Source organism: Felis catus, chromosome C2, assembly GCF_018350175.1.
Source record: "Felis catus isolate Fca126 chromosome C2, F.catus_Fca126_mat1.0, whole genome shotgun sequence".
Classification (NCBI taxonomy): domain Eukaryota; kingdom Metazoa; phylum Chordata; class Mammalia; order Carnivora; family Felidae; genus Felis; species Felis catus.
The window spans coordinates 59586417-59600984 of NC_058376.1; the positions used below are offsets into that span (position 1 = coordinate 59586417).

Here is a 14568-nt window from a genome sequence, read left to right on the forward strand (position 1 = left end):
CGAGAGAGTTGATAGGAAAATAGGTGAGGAGCCAGGGGTGAATCAAAACAGGAGATCTTCCTGGAATCTCTGAGACTTCAGGATTCATTAGTAACATCCCCTACAGGAGGGGTTTGGCATGCATGACAGTATTGTCTACAGGTCTCGTACCAGCGGCATGGCATGCCGTGTGGCCGTGGACATCTGGCTTTCTGCAAGCAAATGGTAAAGATCACGTCATCCTTTCCAGCATGTGTGTGAGGCACTCACTGCCTGGAGCCCTGAACGTGGCTGCCGAGCCCAGCCCCTCTAGTCCTGGGCTCCCCTGCCCTTGTTGCTGCTGGTATGCTGGGCAAGGCTTTAGCTGTTGTACCATGATAAAATCCCCTTCTAGCTCAAGGGGTCTGCTTAAAAGAAGCTTCTTTTAGATGAGAAGTGACATGACCGTGTTGTGTTCCTTGGTCTTCCAGCAGCCGGTCAGGTCAACATTCTGAATGTTGCCAGCACGTGTGATGGAGGCAGGGGGCAAGGGCACAAAGTCAGGCGCTGTGGCTATCACAGTGGCATCCCGAGCATCGTCACTCACCGCAGCCATTTCTCTCTTTCTCACGACAGAGTGGTGCAGGGGATTGTAGCAGCCATCTGAGTGACTCCGGTGGCTTATGGGACGTTGGCTTGGACCCTTTGTGACACCGTGCTGCATGGGATGATGACGACCCGGAGAGAAAAAAGGCCTGCGGTCACCCTCGCCTGCCTCCTCTTAGCCACAGCAGGCTGCTTCGCTGACTTGAGTGAGTGCTTTCCTTCCCTTTCTCAGCCTGCCCGTCTAAAAGAACATTTGCCCCTCGTGTCAAGTAGAAATACTACACATTCAGTAGTAACCTTTTGAAAAGGCCTGCCTTTTCCTGGATTTCGAAGAACACTTCATTCCCACTGGCCTCCAGGGGCACACTCAGGAATACAAGATGACAAATCATCTTGGCAAGACCGTATCAGTTATATTTTAGTATCATCATCATTTCGAATATATCAGAGGAGAATGAATACTAACAACTGCCTTTTACTGAGGACTTACATGAGGTTATGGCAGGCAGTTCACGTGCATTAGTTGTGAGCTTCACGACAACCCTGTGAAGTATTACTAGCCCCGTTTTGTAGGCAAGAAATGGAGACACAAAAAGGCAAAAGTGACCTGGCTCAGAAGCAGTGGTGCTGGGATGGGGACCCGGGTCCGTCCAACCCCAGAGCCTAAGCTCTTGCCTCTACATCATGCTGCCACTCCAGTCTGCCTTTGAGAACGAGCACAGGTTGGAGAACGGACCAAGGACAGTAGAGTTCTTCAGAGAAAGACCAACCCCTCTGGGTTGCTCAGTTCTGAAAGGCTGCCTGGGGGCTGTGCTTCTAAAAAGGTCATGTTATTGGTATCATGAAGGTTGTCCGTTCACTTCTACGTCCCCGTTCTTCCTCCAGACCAGGTCCCCCAGGTCACTGTCCAGCCCTCTTCCACCGTCCAGAAGCTGGGAGGAACTGTGATCTTGGGCTGCGTGGTGGAGCCCCCGTGGATGAATGCCACCTGGCGCCTGAACGGGAAGGAGCTGAATGGCTCGGATGATGCTCTGGGCATCCTCATCACCCGCGGGACGCTGGTCGTCACTGCCCTCAACAACCACACGGTGGGACGGTACCAGTGTGTGGCCCGCATGCCTGCAGGAGCCGTGGCCAGCGTGCCAGCCACTGTGACACTAGCCAGTGAGTGCTGTTCCTTTGTTCTTCTGCCACGGTGCCCTCTTTCTAACTCTCTCCCGTTCTCGCTCTCTCCCCCAGGCCCTTCACACCCCATGTCATTTGTCTTCATATAAAAGGAGGCCTTACAATTTGACATTTCAAACCAGAGAGTGGTAGCTGCCGAGCAGTCCCTGATGGTGGGGGACCACTGTGCCCTGGGGACGCTATTTTCTCTGAGTAGGGACACTGTCTGCAGAGGGTGTCTAGAAAGAGGGGAACTCAGCATGGTTGAACTGTTTGTGTGGGCCCCAGAAATGGGCCACACTATGTGGCCGTGCCTTTCTACGTGGTTACCTGGGGGCGCTTGTGCCAGCTGCCCCTGTCCCTTCATCCCCCACACTCCATCCTCATGGCGGTTACTGTCAGAGCACTTACACGGCCATGTGTGGGTCTGAGCAGAGCTGCCTGTCCCACACCGGGCCTCCTGTTTCACGGGCAGACATGGTCCACATGCCTGGGATACAAATAGTAGAGCACAACAGAAAGGAAACTGTGTGACAAAGAGTAAAATGAACAGAAAAGAGGATGAGATTGGGGATGGTTTGGTCCAAGGGGGATACGGGGAGAACGCTTTATACTCCTCTTAATATGTAATTACCACTTGGGAATATTATGGTACCCAGGTGCAAAGCACACATTACCTGGTTTTCTACCCATTGTATACATATGAGAGACCAGACTTATCTGACGAAATAAACTTCAGAAGGCTGCAGGGCAGCCCCAACATCCGTTCTTAATGTGGAGTCTGTAGCCAGGATATATTAAGAATGACCTCTTCTTTCCTGGAGCCTGAAGTATGGGGGATAGGGAGCCTTGTTGAGACTTTAGTGGTATTTGTATTAGAATGTTGAGATGTCCAGAGCTTGTTTGCTCATGACCTAGCATTGTCCCCTTACCCCTGACAGCCTTGCTTTGGACTTCCATGTCACCATCATTGTCACCCTCCTGAGTATGTTAGGGGTCATGCCAAAGCAGTAAACTTGGGAAATGCTTCGCTCCTTAAAGTTTGGTTGGGGTCCCTGGGGGTATGTGAGGCATGAGGCCTGGGAGGAAAGTGGGAGGAGATGGTGAAGCAGAAAAGCAGGGGATAAAAGACCCCGCCCTGGTTCCCAGGTCCCTGGAGGGACTTCACTCCAAGAGAGAACAGAACAGAGACACCCCGCAGGCAATATTCATGTTCTTTTGGAAAGCGTCAGGCAGCCCCACCCTTTTCTCCGAGAAAGGAGAGGGCAGGGAGGGTTCCTCATCTGTCTCCCCAGGGGACTGGGAGGAGCCTGACTGCATCTTAGAGCCTCCCCACACAGTGAGAGCCATTTGCTGTGGTGGCAGAAGGAGCACCCGTTGAATGTGAGCTCTAGGTCTCTGGGAACCAGGGTAGCATACTCTGCATGCTCCGGGAGAGAGGCAGACCCTCACTGTGCTTGTGGGGTGCAAGGAAGGTGCTGGCTGATGTAGGTGAGGAGGGTAGTGGACAGGGAGGGGTTATCTCATCCTATAAGAAGGGCTGAGGTCAGAGCTACACTTCTTCTATCCTATCCTCTTTCATGTTTTTAAATTGTAATGGAAACTGCATTACAGAAAGTACAGAATTCATAGGAGATACCATTTCCCCTCACCCCACCGTCATCACACAACCATTCCCATTCCCATTATGGAGTGTGCACTTCCAGCCTTTATCCATACCAATACTTGCTTTTTTACTGAAGTATATAATTGACATACAATATTAGTTTCACGTGTATAGCATAGTGATTTAACGTTTGTGTACATTGTGAAATGATCACCGCAATGAGTCTCGTTACCATCTGTCACCATACAATGTCACTGTTACTGATTGTATTCCCTGTGCTATGCATTATTATCCCAATGGCCTATTTTATAACCTGGAAGCTTGTACCTCTTGATCTCCTTCACCCATTTTTCCATCCCCACCCGTGCCGACCCCAAACCTCCCCCACTCTGGCAACCAGCACTCTCTTCTCTGTATCCATGAGTCTGGGTTTTGCTTTGTTTATTTTTTAGATGCTACCTGTGAGTGAAATCATGGGGTATTTGTCTCTGACTTACTCAATTAGCATAATGGCATGCCCGTACCTTCACACTATTTTAATGATACTAGTGAATATACAGTTTCTATCCTTATTCTCTCCCCCTTGACCTTGTGTGATTAGCATTTTTCTGTTGGCCGTATGACCATATTTACTTGTTCTTTTGTATTGAGTATAAAATGCACCCAGTAAAGTACACACAGTGCACTAATTGAATAGCCTGATGCATTTTTCATATGTATACAACTGTGTGGCCATCACTCTAGAAGGTTTGCCCATGCCCTTCACTAGTTAACCTGCCCCCCTACCTTAAACCCCCATCAGAGCAGGTTCATAGTTACTGATGGCCCTAGAACATCCCCCTGAGGGACTCTGTCATATGTACTGAGCACTTTTTCTATTCGTGTGCAATTAGGTTGCTTCCATTAGTTTCTTATTACAAGTAAGATGTGCCTTTTAGCAGTGTTCGCGCCTTTAAAGGATAATCCTGCTCATCTACAAGGATTGCTCATCTGCAAATGGTCAGCACGTGTCTGTGGAGACTCGGGAAACTCCATAACCATTCATTCGGCCTAATTAGGAGCCAGCCTGAACCTTTTATATGGAGGAAGGGATAGTTGGAGAGTTGAAGATTTATGGTGGAGCCCTCCTCCTGCTTCAAGGTGTATCTGTGTGAGGAGAGACCATTTTTAGCCTTTATTTCTAAAAAATTCCTGGCCACTTCTTTCTCTGGTGCTCGAAGGGATCTGCGGTTGGCAGTGAGGACAAAGGGGAGGGTTTGGTTGCAACCCAGAAGGCACAGTGAGAGAAGAGGAGGCTTGTGCAGAAGCCCAGAGAGTCTTGCTTGAAAGCCAAGAGCTGTTGGCTCGTCATTGAGACATGAATCAGAAGTGACATGTTTGGGGCTGACCAGAGGGCCCAAGAAGAGCTGGAGACGGAGAGAGCGGGCTTCGAGGGGCCGCATCCCAGAGAACAGGGAGTCAGTGGGGTGGAACTGCAGCCTCCCGGGCTTGGAGGAGGCAGCGGGAAGGCGGGAGCAGCGACAGAACGGGGTGCTGTCTTTGGGTTCGTGCCATGGGGGATTTGGCCCAGACCCGGCAGTTAGATTAAGTTTCCGAAAGCACATTCCTGAGCAGAATGGGGGCTGTGTTTTGCTGGTTGGCTGATGGAGGGCGGCCGAGCGGCGAAGGGATTACCGAGGCCTGGTCTGCATTTAGAGGGAAGGCCAGGCGGTGGCGTGCCCCTGCACACGCACACACACCCGCCCACACTGGCCACTTAAGGCTTCCTTTTCCTCTGGCCTCTTTTGCATGCATTCAGATGTCCATCCTGAGACAAAGCACTTGCTGTTCGGCCTACCTAGCAAGATGCCGCCTCCCCTGTCTTAGTGAACTCCTAGATCACTCAGACCTCTCCGTAGTGGGGGCTGGGAGCTGGCTTGAGGATTCAGGGGTGGGGAGGAGGCCCCCAGGCAGACCTTTTCCTGGTACACATCTCTTTTACTTAGATGCTGGAGGCTGGGGGTACTCTTGGACTTCACCCCTGGCTGTTGACCTGAGGCTTCTGGTCTTCAGGTAAAATGGAACCCACACGGGTAAATACCGTCTTCATTCCATGTGGCAGTGTCCATCCCACTCCTCTGCACAGAACTTGTTTTCCTGTTGAACCTAGACTTTGCGGTAGACTTCGCTCTTGCTGCTGATGCCTCACCTCAGACCACCTTGTCTAATTCTTGAATTTTGAAATACTTTTCACTTTGATCTCCTTTCTTCCTTTCTCCTTTTTTATAAGCTTTACGCCAGGAGGTCAGCCACACTACGTGGCTCAAGTGTTCCCACTCTGCACCTGAACCAACAGCAGACCTTGCCAGGGAACACCGTATTCCTTTTTTCTGTACTCTGATTCCTTAGAATTGTTCTCAACACAGCCTGGCAAGGAGTCACAATTCATCAGAGCTGGCATACAGTGTGAAAGCTCTTTTCTATCCCTTACCTCTAATAATTCAACTAAACTCCTACATAATTCTTCATTTTTAACTTTCTCCCATTTTTTTATCCTTTAATTCTGCCAATTATCCTATCACCCCTAGGTCCCCTTCATTGTGGGAAATACAACAGGTGGTCACTGGGTAGTAATCCTATAGCTGGAAACTTGAGTCCTCAAGCTAATGTGGAGTCTTAAGCTGATGCTGGTTTAATTGAGACCGGATCTGTAACCCCTCTATAAGGCCTTTAAGCACTAAGACCCAGGCATGTACCTGAATTATCCTCTCTCTGCCCTCAGATCTTAGAAGGTGAGTCTGCTGACAGGAAAGGAAGGAGCTCCCCTTAGGCAGCTGTTTCTATGACTGGCTCTGAGGAATGCTCAGAAGGTGACAGGGCCCTTTGTCACCATAATTTAACCCGTGAATAAAATGAAGAGACAAACTAATATGGCGGGTGGGGGAGAAGAAAGTTAAAAAAAACCCTGGGTTTAAGTTTTAACTCTGCCCCTAAAAGTCGGTGTGACTTTGGGCAAGTCACTAAATCACTTAGATTACCACAACTATGAAGTGAGCACAGTGATAGTTACAGCATCCATCTCCTGAGTTTTCTTGTTTTTTGTTTTTTGGGGTTTGTTTTTTTTTTTTAAGGATTGGATGATATGCTAGTAATATGTTGAAACATTTTATAAATTCTGGGCTTTCCTCATTCACCCCTTGGGTTGGTGAACTTTTGTGGAGTGCCCTCCTGCAGGAGGCTCTGGGGCCTGTGGCCAGCCATGTGCTGCCCAGCTCCATTCTGGGAACAGTCTTCAGAAGACCAAGTCCAGGGAGTGGCAAAGCCTTCACTCCTACCAGACCCAAGACAAAGGGCTAGCTTGCTGGGAAGAGAGAACTAACTACCCCACCTCCTGCGAATTTCTCAGCTCTTTGTATACACACGCTCTCCAACCCAGATTCCTACCTCCTAGCTGCCTTGGAGAATAGCCATGGTGTCCCTGCACTGCGTGCTGTCCCCGTAGCCCACAGAGCTACTCCATTTCTGCTTCTTCTGGCTCACCACTGCTTGTTCTTCTAACCAGGTACTCGCTGGTTTGTGCTGGCAGGCTGGGCTGACCCTGGCCCTCGGGACAGTGATTCCACAAACAGAAAGCTGTGTTTCCTTTTGTTCAGCTTCCCCCACCTCTGATTCCCATCAGACACTTCCTTAAGGTCTTCTAGGCTCGGACCCTGAACTGGAATAGGCCATAAAGGACCACTGTGGACATGTCTTTATTACAGTATTTCTAGGGGCGCCCGGGTGGCTCTTTTTGGTTGTGTCCGATTCTTGATTTCGACTCAGGTTGTGATCTCATGGTTCGCAAGTTTGAGCCCCTCATTGGGCTCTGTGCTGACAGCATAGAGTCTGCTTGGGATTCTCACTCTCCTTCTCCCTCTCTCTCTGCCCCTCCCCCCCTCAAATATTAAAAAAAAAAAAAAACAATAAATAGAATACCTCTAGCTTCCTTTATCCCTGGTTTGGTCAGGCTCTCCAGAGAAGCTGAACCAGTTACACATACAGGCATACTTTGGAGATAATGCGAGTTTCGTTCCAGACTACTCACAAGAAAGTGAGTCAAATGAACTTTTTGGTCTCCTGGTGCTTATAAAAGTTGTATTTATACTATATTGTAGTCCGTTAAGTGTGCAATAGCATTATGACTTAAAGTACATACCTTAATTTAAAAATACTTCATTGTTAAAAATACTAGCCATCAACTGAGCTTTCAGTGAGTTGTAATCACTGACCACAGATCACCATAACAAACATAATAATGATGACAGGATTTGAAATATTGTGAGAATTCATAAAATGTGACACAGAAAATGAGCAAATGCTATTGGAAAATGGCACGGGTAGACTTGCTCTGTGTAGGCTTGCCAAAAAACTTCAAGTTGTAAGAAACAAACAAAAATCCCAGTATCCACAACGTGCAATAAAATGAGGCATGCCTGCCTAGATATATGGAGAAGGAAATAAAAGGAAAAATAGATTTATTTTTCAGAATTGCTTCACATGATTGTGGAGGCTGTTAAGTCCAAAATTCACAGGGCAAGCCGGCAGTCTGGAGGCGAGGAAGTCCCACTGGGGATCAGCACTCATTCTCCAGCACTGAGTTTAGTGTGTGGGTGTTTTGGAGATTGGTGTCCTGAGAATTGGGGAGTGTTCAGGATTCCAGCAGAGTACCGTAAGCCCTAACCCTTGCCTTTGAGGAGCTCTTAACCTAATGGAGAAGATTGACTGCAGTAACATGGTAGCCACAAAGCAAGTCAAACCCATGAGTTCCCTGACAGAGATTATAAGCAGATTTTACTGGGAGCTCAGGCTAACCGTGATTCATCTCAATTTCAGGGAATGGAGGAAGACTTGGGAGTTGAGCCTTAAAGAATGTGTGTGGGACAACCTTTCTCATTTTTTGAGTTCTCTCCTACCTTTCTCAGACCTACAACTGAATTTAACTCTTAGCATCGTGTACTTGGATTTAAGCCCAGTGTATTTTCTGGGATGGTGCAGACACTTCCATAGCGATTTTAATTTCCAGAGTGAGGTAATTCCGTGGGGAGTTCAATCAAATCCTGAAAGTAGCTACTAAGTGATTGTCTCTCTCTTGCTACCCCATCTGATTCCCCCGTAACTCCCCCCATTTCTCACCGTTTCTCTTTTCCCGTTGGGAATGTATGTTTTGTGGTTAAGAAAGGAAACTTCAGAGCATTTTCTCCAATGCCATTCCTCTCCGCCAGTCTGCTTCAGCCAGCTGGTGAGTCCTTGACAAAACAAGAAGGAACCATTCGCTCCAAGTTGGAAAAACATTTGTTGTTAGCTTAGGCATCTTGGGGAATCCTGTGCAAGCCCTTTGCTTTGCAGTGAAGGGGCGGTGGCAGGAAGAAGAGCTGGGGAGGGAAAGGAAACACAGGTGGCCTCCTGAGCTGGTCCAGGAGGGGGAGGGAGTCTGCCGCTGAAAGCTGGGCGGGCGGTACTGGCAGGCTGAGTGGGAGAGACTGAGGCAGCTCGATGGTGGGGAATACACCGTTGGAAAGGGAGAATGAGCCTAAGGGTGAAATTCAGCTGCTTTATACTGTAAGGTTTGTTTTGCTTTGCCAGTTGGACAAGAAAATTATTGACAGCTTCAACCCAAAAGGAGCTAAGCAGCTTGAATGTCTAAATAGGAGATAACGAAGGAATACCTTACAGTATTAAACCGAAGTCCTATTAACCTTTTCTGTTTTGTACTGGATATAGGAGGTATCCGATATTCTAAATAATCACAAGAATTTTCTGATATTCTAAAGAAATCTCTAAATGACATTGGCAACACTAATCCCATCAGGCCTGGTATAAGTACTGAGACAAACGTGTGATGTGAACTCAGCCCAGTGCATCATGGCAGTAACTGTCTACCCCAAATAGCCGGGGTTCTAATTCTCTATTTAGCAATGGTCAGAATTTACCAAAAGAAGATATCAAGTCCACGGTGCGTCTTCTACCGAGGGCACGCTTAGAACTCCTACCCTTTCCCCTCCTCAGCTTGTTCTTTGCACATACAGCCACATGCTTAAGTAAAATCTTAGGTCCACCTTCTAATCTAAGAGAGAAGGGGAGGACCTCCAGTTTGTTGAGCAGGTACTACCTATAAATTCAATGAGCCAGAACAGACTTTGAGAAGCCTTTTCTACAGGAAGGCCAGGGAAGCATTGATTAGCTCACTTGAAATCCCTGGAGCCCTCTAAGGAACATGATGCAAGATGATTTAAAAAAAATTAAAAAATCAAGACAGCAGATGAATCCCTTGGCTCCCCCTTTTTTGAGTGTGGAAAAATTTAGGAATTTCTACTTTGGCCCTTTTTTTTTTAGACTTTCAACCCTTCCTGGAATCTGGTAATAACCCTGAGAACAGTACAACCCCTGCAGGTGGGTCACTGTTCCCATCTAAGATAAAGGACTATCACTGAATAGTGAGGGAAAAAAAATGTAGGCAAAGGGGAAAAAAAGCTAGCTGAGGCAAAACCAGCGTTTTGGGGGGTGAGGGAGAATCATGTTTAATGTTGAATGACTGTGTTCCTTTACTTAACCACCTGTGAAGACTCCAGGAGTTACAGAATAGGACTCGGGCTGTGGCATGGCCCATAAGCCTGTCTCTCAGCCTCCCCTCTGGACCAGACTCTGCCATTTCCTCATCTCATCTTGCACTTTCCCCTTATTTTGGGAATGGTGCCCCATCTACCTGCAACACCGTCCTCTCTACTCCCTTTCCCAGAGCATTGCCGTCTCCCTTGGGTTAACAAATTCCTTCTCAGTTTTTCAGATGCGAATATCTTCTCTAGGGATCTTTTCTTGACACCCTCAACTTCCCAAGTATGGAGTGGGGTCTCCTCTTCCCAGCTTCCTTACCATCCTGTCTTTACTCCTGTAGCCCTCTCATTTGCCTGGAGGGCAGAGACTTTGTCATTTATCTCTGTGACCACAGGGCCTGGCACAGAGTAGGCCTCTAGGGAATGTCTAGAAAGAGGAAGACTCCTAGATAATATATGTTTGAAGTCCAGAAGGCCAAGAAGGGCATGCAAAAGGTGAACAAAGATTTCTTCACCAAATCCTGACATATTAAAAGGCTTAAAAAATGAAGCAAGAACTCTGGGTATAAACAGGTTGAAGACACAAGTAGATTCAGGGAGGGCTCAGAAAAATTGATGGATGTCAGAAGTCTAAAGGTCTGTTTACAAGGAATTGAGATGTTTGGAGGAACCTCTGGAAACTTTGAAGGGAGATACCAGTGAATGTGGTTCCACGTCCTGTGAGACACTTCATGGGACACTCTCCGAGGTAGTGGGTGGTTGGCATCAAGTAGCCACCACTGCTTGTAGGAATATGTAATTTCCAGGTGTGTGGGCAGAAAAAGTAGCACCACTGTGGGCCCCAGTGGCCTTAGGGCAGCACCCCTGCCTCTCCGACCCAGAGTTCTGTATGTGAGGACCATGCTGAAGTGCTCATCTCCATTCTTCCCCAGTGCCTTGGCCTCCCGTTTTCTCTCCCCTCCCTCTTCCTGTGCAGGCTGCCAGCCTGCCAGACGCTCTGTCAGGATCCAGTTCTGGCTCTCATGATCCAGACCACCAGGATTCACATTAATTTTCCCATTGCTAAGTTTATAGTTTATATTTCGTTGATCAGAGAAATATGTATGATGTGGGTTACTGGCAACTAAATCTTTTTTTTTCCCTTCTCTTTCTCTTAAGTGTGTTTTCTCAAACCATTTCATTCCTTCATTTGGTCCAAAAGAAACTCCCAAGTTCTGCTAACCAGCCCTACCTCAGTGCAGAACTGAAGTCAGATAAATGAGATGGTCTACAGACATCTCCGTGCATCTGGCTGCCAGACTCGGTGGAGACGTGGCTCCCATCCTTGCCTTGTCTTCAAGGATTAATCACGTCTCGCATTTTCTTATTTCTTTTCTAAAGAAGATTTTTAATGACTCGAGCCAAGAAATTCCTGAAACATTAGGCCAGTTTATAGCACATCGTTTTAATGACATTGCCAACTAGGTCCTTTTTATTTTCCCTTCTCTCTGTCCCACTCCTCCCTTTATATCCTCTCTCCTCTCCTGCCCACCTCCAGTCTTGATTTTGATCCTCTGCCCTCATTCTCGTGGCTCTTTCATCTCTTCTCTGCCCTCAGCTTTCTCCCACTGCTCAAATCTGAGTGCAAACCCCACCTCAACTCAAGGGGAAAGAAAGAAACACAAGATTGAACAACTAGTGTGTTTGGCATCTGCCAAGGCCTTTTTAGACACCCGTGGAGACTGTTTTTATTTAAATAAGAGAGAGCATATGCCTTGCTTTCATCAGAGTGTGTTTGAGAAATTTCATGTCATGTTTCCATGGCTCTCAGGAGAGAGGTTTGCAGCCAAAATTATTTGTGCAATTGGACAGGCAGAAAAAAATCCTAATGAAAGGAAATCTATTCATCCACTCTCGCGGCCTACGGAGGGAGGACGAGTACTCCCTCTGTCAATTCCCTTTGCCCTTTTAAGTTGCTCGGGAGCTCAAGGCCACCTGACCTAGGTTGGGATGCTCGTGGAGGTGGTAGGGACTAAGCCTGCCGACCCGACTCTTGCAAGCTATCGTACCCTGCTTTGCGTGTTGTTTTGACCTGTCTCATCTATCAAAGTACAGGTCTCTGAGGTTAGGAACTGCATTTTTGTCTTCATGATATCTTCTGCAGTGCCGGGCTTACTAGACAATTCTGTAGCTCCTGGCTGAATGAATAAATCAGTGATGCCTGGAGGGCATGGTATGTGTCAAATGCCTACTATCGAGTAGGCTGATTTTGCCCAGCCTTGTGGGCTATAGTTGGGTTTGGCTTCAGCCGTCTGTGTGACAGGGCTACGTGCTGGCAAAAGGCTTAGTCACTACCCAGAACGCGTGGCTCCTGAGACACTCGCCCATTCCGCAGTAAACCCCATCCTTTCTGGGCGCCAGGCTTTCTGGCCTAATGGAAGCCCAGTTCTGCTCCAGGCTTCCTCTGTTTCTGTAGTTGGTTGCCATGGTTTCCCACCTGCAGAGCGCTTGATTTCAGAGGGCTCATCTTGGGGCCATGCCAAGGCATGGGTCCTCAGGTGAGTTGGAGGGTGAGAGTAGTGTTGTGATTCTCTGCCCATTGGTGAAGCAGTATGGGGCATGGGAGCGCCCCTGCACTGCCAGAGCCCACATAGGAAGGCGACGCCTAGGACCCTGCACCTTCTCAAACTCTACCCCCAAGTCCATCCTGCAGAGAGGTGAGCCACGGGTTCTGCCGGAGAAAGCTCTTCGTTTTACTTCCTTTGAAACTTTGCTGTCTTTCAAAAACCAATCGAGACGCAGAGAAGGGCCACTGGGTCAGCATGAGGGGTGCGATATTAGGGCAAAATCTTTCTATGCTTCGTAACATCAGCCATAGGCACAACAAGCCACCGCAGGGCCAGTTGAGGCCTGGAGGCCACAAGAATTAGGCAGTAGAATCATCAGCCCGGAAACTTGCCACTGGCCAAGAGGCTACTAAGCTGTCCTGGCAGCATTGCCAAGTGAGCCCAATATGACACCCCCACAATCTGGTGGGTCCCGTCCAAACCTGAGCAGTCAAGTACATGCTTGTCCCTATGCAGGGGGAAAGGACAGGACTGACTGTACATAAGAATGCCTGGATGGGTAGAAGATGACTTTTTTAAATAAATATTCCGCAGAGTTCACGGAGATGGGGATATCGGTGACCCCCTGTGACTTCCATACAAAGGCGCTGTCTTGCCTGACTTCTTAACTGTGACTTGCAGCCTAAGAGAGATCTCAGGGAGAGGAGGCCCAGATGAGGAAATGCCTTGAAGATCCTTACGGATTACACCAGAGGGATTCTGCTTTGATGCAATGCACCCTCTAACTGGATGTGTAAACTATAAAAATTGGGAGGATGAGCCTACAATTAAGATTTGACAGTTTTGTGTCATGGGAATTCATGAACATAACCCAAATATTGTAATTTAATTCATAGTTCTGCTGAGCCAAAAGAAGGATCCAAGCTAGAAGGTGATAAGAAGTTCAAATGGACTTAACATAAAACCTGTCTATTTGTAGACAGATAGGTTTCTAAAAGTTCTTGTTTTCCTCCCCATTTTCCCTTGGCTCAGAAGGTAAGTGCCTGATGTACCCTGTAAATGTGAAGAGGAAACACTGAGCCTATCACATGACTTATGTCTGAACAAAGCCCTGTAATCTGTGTACCTAAGAGCCCTATGGAAGTAATGTATCAGAAGATACATCTTCCATTAAGAAACTGAGGGCTTAGAAAAGAGGGAACTAGGCAGGGTTCTGTATGGAGCCTAAACTATTTTGGGCTTTCTTAGAAAGCACAAAATCCTTTGAGAAGGAAATTCTATAAATCCAGAGATGGCCCTAAAGACCAGGGCTTCTGTTGAGAGCTGAGGAACAAGAGTTGGGTTTATTGGCATTTGATTAGTGCAGACAAGTTAATAAAATAGCCGAAAGAATACACAAAGAGGATGCACAAGAGGGGTCTGGGGGAAGGTAAGAGGATTAAAGCTGCAAAAACATTCCTCTAATGGATTTCTCAAACACACCAGTCAACAGGCAAGGGCAGGTGTCCTGTCAAACCATTTCCCCATGAAACCCGATCCATCATTCTGCAGTGAGGCCTGTTAACCCCATTTGAAACTCAAGGGCCTGCCCCCCCCCCCCCCCCCACCTCCCCAGTCCCAGTGAGGTGCCCTGAGCAGCCCCGGGGACTGGCCAGGAAACCGGCTTTGCAGACAAAGGAGCCTGGGAACAGACTGGTTTCCTTCACTTGCAGCCAACCAGATCTCTGCATCTGCCTCATCTGGTGGCTGCTTAGGCCATTACTGATCATGATGTCTCCACACCACCCCCACCCCTACCCCCAGTCTCCTTCCTGCCTAAAAACACTAGAGAAGGGTGCTCTGATTTTCACATCCATCATCACTTTGTTACTCTGCCTTTGATCCCTTAGTGAAACTCAACTTTACTCCAGCAGCCAAATTGGATGTGTTTGTCTAGTGAAGCAGCAGCTAAGGCTTAAGCTTGGGAGGAACAAGGAGGGGACAGGGCCAAGGACCTAACTACTCCTTATTTCTTTTGAAGCCAGGAAGACTGGTCTGCCAGTAGGCCCTTGTGGGGAGCTGGATGCCCAGCTGGGGTGTCCTCAGTCCTGCCCACATGAGCTGTTGTGCACATGTTGGC

At 48.0% G+C, this 14568-nt stretch overlaps 1 protein-coding gene across 1 annotated transcript in view; it reads left to right on the forward strand.

Moving 5' to 3' along the window:
- Positions 1 to 625: 625 nt before the first annotated feature.
- The window catches only part of BOC (BOC cell adhesion associated, oncogene regulated), a gene marked incomplete at its 5' end in the record, with an annotated part of 35754 nt that continues 21811 nt past the window's right edge, over positions 626 to 14568 (forward strand). The window contains 2 exons of the mRNA XM_023260140.2: positions 626 to 770; positions 1450 to 1728. Coding sequence (XP_023115908.1) covers positions 626 to 770; positions 1450 to 1728 — 424 coding nt within the window. The remainder of the gene's footprint in view (positions 771 to 1449; positions 1729 to 14568) is intronic.